The 4,501-nt window shown below is 47.8% G+C and overlaps 1 protein-coding gene across 1 annotated transcript in view; it reads left to right on the top strand.

Annotated features, from left to right (window-relative positions):
- Positions 1-4,501, top strand: part of PTEN (phosphatase and tensin homolog) — a 30,094-nt gene that overhangs the window by 15,908 nt on the left and 9,685 nt on the right. The window contains exon 5 of the mRNA XM_008633282.2: positions 2,638-2,779. Coding sequence (XP_008631504.1) covers positions 2,638-2,779 — 142 coding nt within the window. The remainder of the gene's footprint in view (positions 1-2,637; positions 2,780-4,501) is intronic.

The following is a 4,501-nucleotide window of genomic DNA, read 5'->3' on the forward strand; positions in this document are numbered from 1 at the left end:
CAGGCTGGGCGCGGGTGTTTGGAGCAGCCTGGGACAGTGGGAGGTGCCCCTGCCATGGCAGGGTGGCACTGGATGGGCTGGTGGGCTCCAAGTTCCCTTCCAGCCCAGACCATGCTGTGTTTCTGTCGTGTTGTATAACAGAACAGGAAGTGAAAACCAATTATTTTGCGTGAGGAAGCCTCAGAATGACCCTCTGAGCAGGGCAGAGATCCCACGTCTGATGTCAGAGCTCGTCACTTGTGGTGTCTGTGTGTTGGACGTGCTTGGGTGCCAACCTCTGCTAAAAGTGATGCCCTAGGCCTGCTCTGAGGCTGCAGCTTCACTCTCACAGTAGGGAGGGAACGTGAGGAATGCTGTTTCCAAAATACTTGTTCTTCATAGTCCTGCCTGTGCTACGTTGAGAGGAGAGCCAGGAGCAGCACCTGACAATGTTTGTGATGCCCTGGAAGCGCTGGCACAGGGACCAGAGGAGCTTATCTCACATCTCTTTAAAAATGGTGGTGGTGATAGACAGGAAATCCAAGCTTGAGCGACTTCCCTGTCTTTATTCTTCTGGAGTAAAAGTGAATGGTGGTTGATTGCACCCCTTGGAATATCATTAGTTTGTTATGAAAATGTTCTGCTTGGAATTCAGACCTTTGGAAATGGAGAACTCTTGAGTTCTGCTTCAGTGGGACTGGTTTTAGGGTCTCAGGATATAAGGGCTGTGTCTCCAGGGAGTAAATCTCTGGCTGGAGGGATAAAACTGCCCTGTTGGAGAAGAACTGGATTTGCTGTGGGATTGACTATCGGTGTGAAAGTGTTCCCTTGCTTGTCCTGGCCAGGTGTCCTGGGGTTTTCCATAGGACACATCCGTCATGGCATGAGGAAGCTGTGGGCAGGGAAGGATGTGTTCTCCTCACCTCTGTGCTTTCCTCCTGCTTCCTTCTGGCAGCACTGGCAAGCACTGCTGGCTTGCTCTGAGGCTGGGATTTGCTCAGTCCTGAAGCTCAGATCCCGGGAAGGCGAACTTTAAAGCTGCCTTAAGGAGTGGGTGTGATAAGCACTGTGGGGACATCTGAGCCAAAACCACAGCCAGGGTACAAGGCTGCTGGGGAAGGTCATTGTGCAAGTGCTGCAGGGAAAGGGCTTTTGTGTAATTTAGAAGCAGCTCAAGTGATAAGGAGACATAATTATCGACATTTTTTTTTAATAATGGCAGGAAGTGACTGTTTTCATGTGTGCAGAATAGAGATTTGCTAAATTAAAAGCACTCCGGCCACTCAGTTCATGGCTGCTGTGAGGTGAAACAGGTGAAACCAAAAGTTTACAGAAGTATGAGGTATAGGTTTTGTGAAGAAATGCTCACAGACTCGTGCATGAAAACTTCTTGTTTATCTGCAGTTTATTCCAATTCCACATTCAGTTTTAATCAGAAAGATTCCTTAGTGATGCTGTTGCAAGCCTGCAGTAACAGGTTGTTCTAGACCGTGTAATGCATTTTCTGGGAAATGAAACCATTTTTCATCTTTATCAATTTTACTTAAAAATATCGGCTCAAAGAGCTTTAAAGCCGTTCCTTTATTTGAAGCTTTAAGCTGATTTAAAATCAGTAATATAAACATTCTTAGGTTTTATGCTCTGAAAGCAAATGTTTACCTCAGAGTTGTAAACTCTACAGAAGTCTTTCTTCGAATACTTTGGGCTGTTGGGCCTATTTTAATGAAACTTTGCACATTTTTGGGAAAATATTCCAGGATGTTTTGTAAGAGAAGGCAGCATTGAATACAGTGATATGAGCAAACATTAGAGTCTTGTGACTTAAAGCACTGTCAAAATGTAATTCCTGTAGTGGTGGATTTTAGAATTCTTAAATGTAGTGGTGCCTAAAATTTAGAGTATGTTTAGGGCACCTCCTGCTTAACATTTGATGCTCTCCATCCCAAAAAAAGCAGCAGCTATTTTTGACATGACCCTCAGGGTGTCTGTGGCGTTTGTTTTTAAGAAATGAGAAAAATCTGCATTCTTTGCTTCATTGCTGGGGATGGATGTTTGGAGAGCACAGAATCACAGAAGGGTTTGCGTTGGAAGGGACTTTAGAGGGTGGTTCCAACCCCCTGCCATGGGCAGGGACACCTCCCACTGTCCCAGGCTGCTCCCAGCCCCAATGTCCAGCCTGGCCTTGGGCACTGCCAGGGATCCAGGGGCAGCCCCAGCTGCTCTGGGCACCCTGTGCCAGGGCCTGCCCACCCTCCCAGGGAAGGATTATTTCCCTATATCCAACCCAACCCTTCCCTCTGGCAGTGGGAAGCCATTCTCCCTTGTCCTTGTCACTCCAGCTCCCCTCTCCATGTTTCCTGTAGCCCCTTCAGGCCCTGGAAGGCCACAGTGAGGTCACCCCAGAGCGTCTCTTCTCCAGGTGGGACAATCCCCGTTCCCTCAGCCTTTCCTGGTGGGAGAGGTGCTCCATCCCTGAGATGTACTGAAGTACTGGCAAAGCAGTGCCCTGCTTGCTGTGTGCTGGGGCTGGTCAGCAGTGAATGACCTGTCCCTTGGGGTTGCTGTGCCTTCAGCTGCAGGTGATGGGCAGGAGCTCTGCCAGTGATGCTGATCCAAGGTTTTTCCAAGGTTCTTGACACTTGTTTTCCCTCCGTTTAGGGAGTGACAATTCCCAGTCAGAGACGCTACGTGTACTACTATAGCTACCTGTTAAAGAACCACCTGGATTACAGACCAGTGGCACTGCTGTTCCACAAGATGATGTTTGAAACAATTCCCATGTTCAGCAGCGGAACTTGCAGTAAGTACCAGCACCCCTTCACCTCTGCTCGGGAACCCCATGGCATTTTGGGTGTGGTGATGGCACCAAGAGCTGCGCATCTTGGACAAGGTCACATGGAAATCGCTCACAGTCCAGGTTCCACTGGGTTAGTGGGACCCTCCCAGGTGTAGTCTGTGAAGGACTCATGATTGTTTTACTACAGTTTTAAACTGTCAAGTGTTTTAATGGTTTGTAGAGAAGTGATTCCGTATGTAGAATCACTGAGGCTGGAAAAGGCCTCCAGGTTTGAGTCCAGCCTGTGACCAGTCCCCACCTTGTCACCCAGCCCAGAGCACTGAGTGCCACATCCACTCATTCCTTGGACTCCTCCAGGGATGGGGACTCCACCACTCTCTCTGTATATATTTGTATATTTTCTCCTTATTTTTTTAAAAAGCCCCTTTTTTTTTTTTTTTTAACACAGCAGCTCTTGGGAAACATGAACTGCTGAAAAACATTTGCCTAATGGCATGTTGGCTTCCAGTGCAGCAACATCATTCTTCCCATGATGTTCAAAAAAAAAAAATAAATGAATCAGTTCAACTGGGTAAATACCTAATTAACTGTGGAATAAACTTTTCTTTATGTGGAGGTTTCTAAAGCATTAATACACCTGTGAATGATTAATCTGATCTGCTGATACGCTGTGTTAGTGAGGAACAGCAGATTTTGTGATGCTTTGAAACACAAAAACAAATTCTGCTCTGTCCTGTGGGCTGTGTTGCAGGGCAGTGGCTGCCTTGTGTTGCGTGCTCATTTTTTGTCGGTGGAAAAAATCTAATGGTTTTGCTATGGGGATTACAGCAATGTGTAATTAATTCCAGTGCCTCCTGTGGCTTTGATTAAAATTGCCCTGTTAATATTGTTGTGAGACAGTACCTGAACGTGTAACGCACACCAGAAACAATCAAGCAGCTTGTCAGGCTGTCTGTACAGGAGGAGGGAGGGGGAGCCTCTGCCAAAACCCCTCTGCCTTAGGGAAGAGGTGTGGAGGTTACAGATTTCTGCAATTGCCGCTTATTTTTTTTATTAGTTTTGGATAAACTGTGCTGTCCTTGAGAGTCTGAACTGCTCGAGTGAGCGCTGACTTGTGTGTCCATGGCAGGCTGCTGGTGTGGTGTTCGCACAGGAGGCTGTTGGGATGAACAGCAGATTGGCTAGGCACCTGGGAAGATAAATCAGCTATCAAGCTCAGAAAGAGCATAATGCAATATTTTAAGTTTTGTGGCATTCTCAGTGGCTTTTCAGAATGTGAAAGCCATGGTCTGTGTTGTTCCTTTAGTCGTGTTGTCAGTTGTGATGGGAGTAATTTTACCAACACAACAGCTTTAAACCCACCTTCCTTGGTATCATTCTGCTGCTTTAAAGCCACTGAGAGAGCAGAGTCCTACCTCTGGGGCAGAATGAAGGGATGACAGGGTTTCACAGCTCGGAGGACTCAAGGGAGATAAGGGCAGAAAGAGAAAGATGTGTGGAGAGCTCACAGCACCTTCCAGCGTCCGAAGGGGCTGCAGGGAAGCTGGAGGGGGACCCTGCAGCAAGAAGTGGAGTGGCACGACAAGGGAATGGCTTCCCACTGCCAGAGGGGAAATTTAGGTGGGATATTGGGAAGGAATTGTTGGCTGTGAGGGTGGGCAGGCCCTGGCACAGGGTGCCCAGAGCAGCTGGGGGTGGCCCCGGATCCCTGGCAGTGCCCAAAGG

This window comes from Corvus brachyrhynchos, unplaced genomic scaffold (assembly GCF_000691975.1).
Source record: "Corvus brachyrhynchos isolate BGI_N302 unplaced genomic scaffold, ASM69197v1 scaffold334, whole genome shotgun sequence".
In the NCBI taxonomy this organism is placed as follows: Eukaryota; Metazoa; Chordata; class Aves; order Passeriformes; family Corvidae; genus Corvus; species Corvus brachyrhynchos.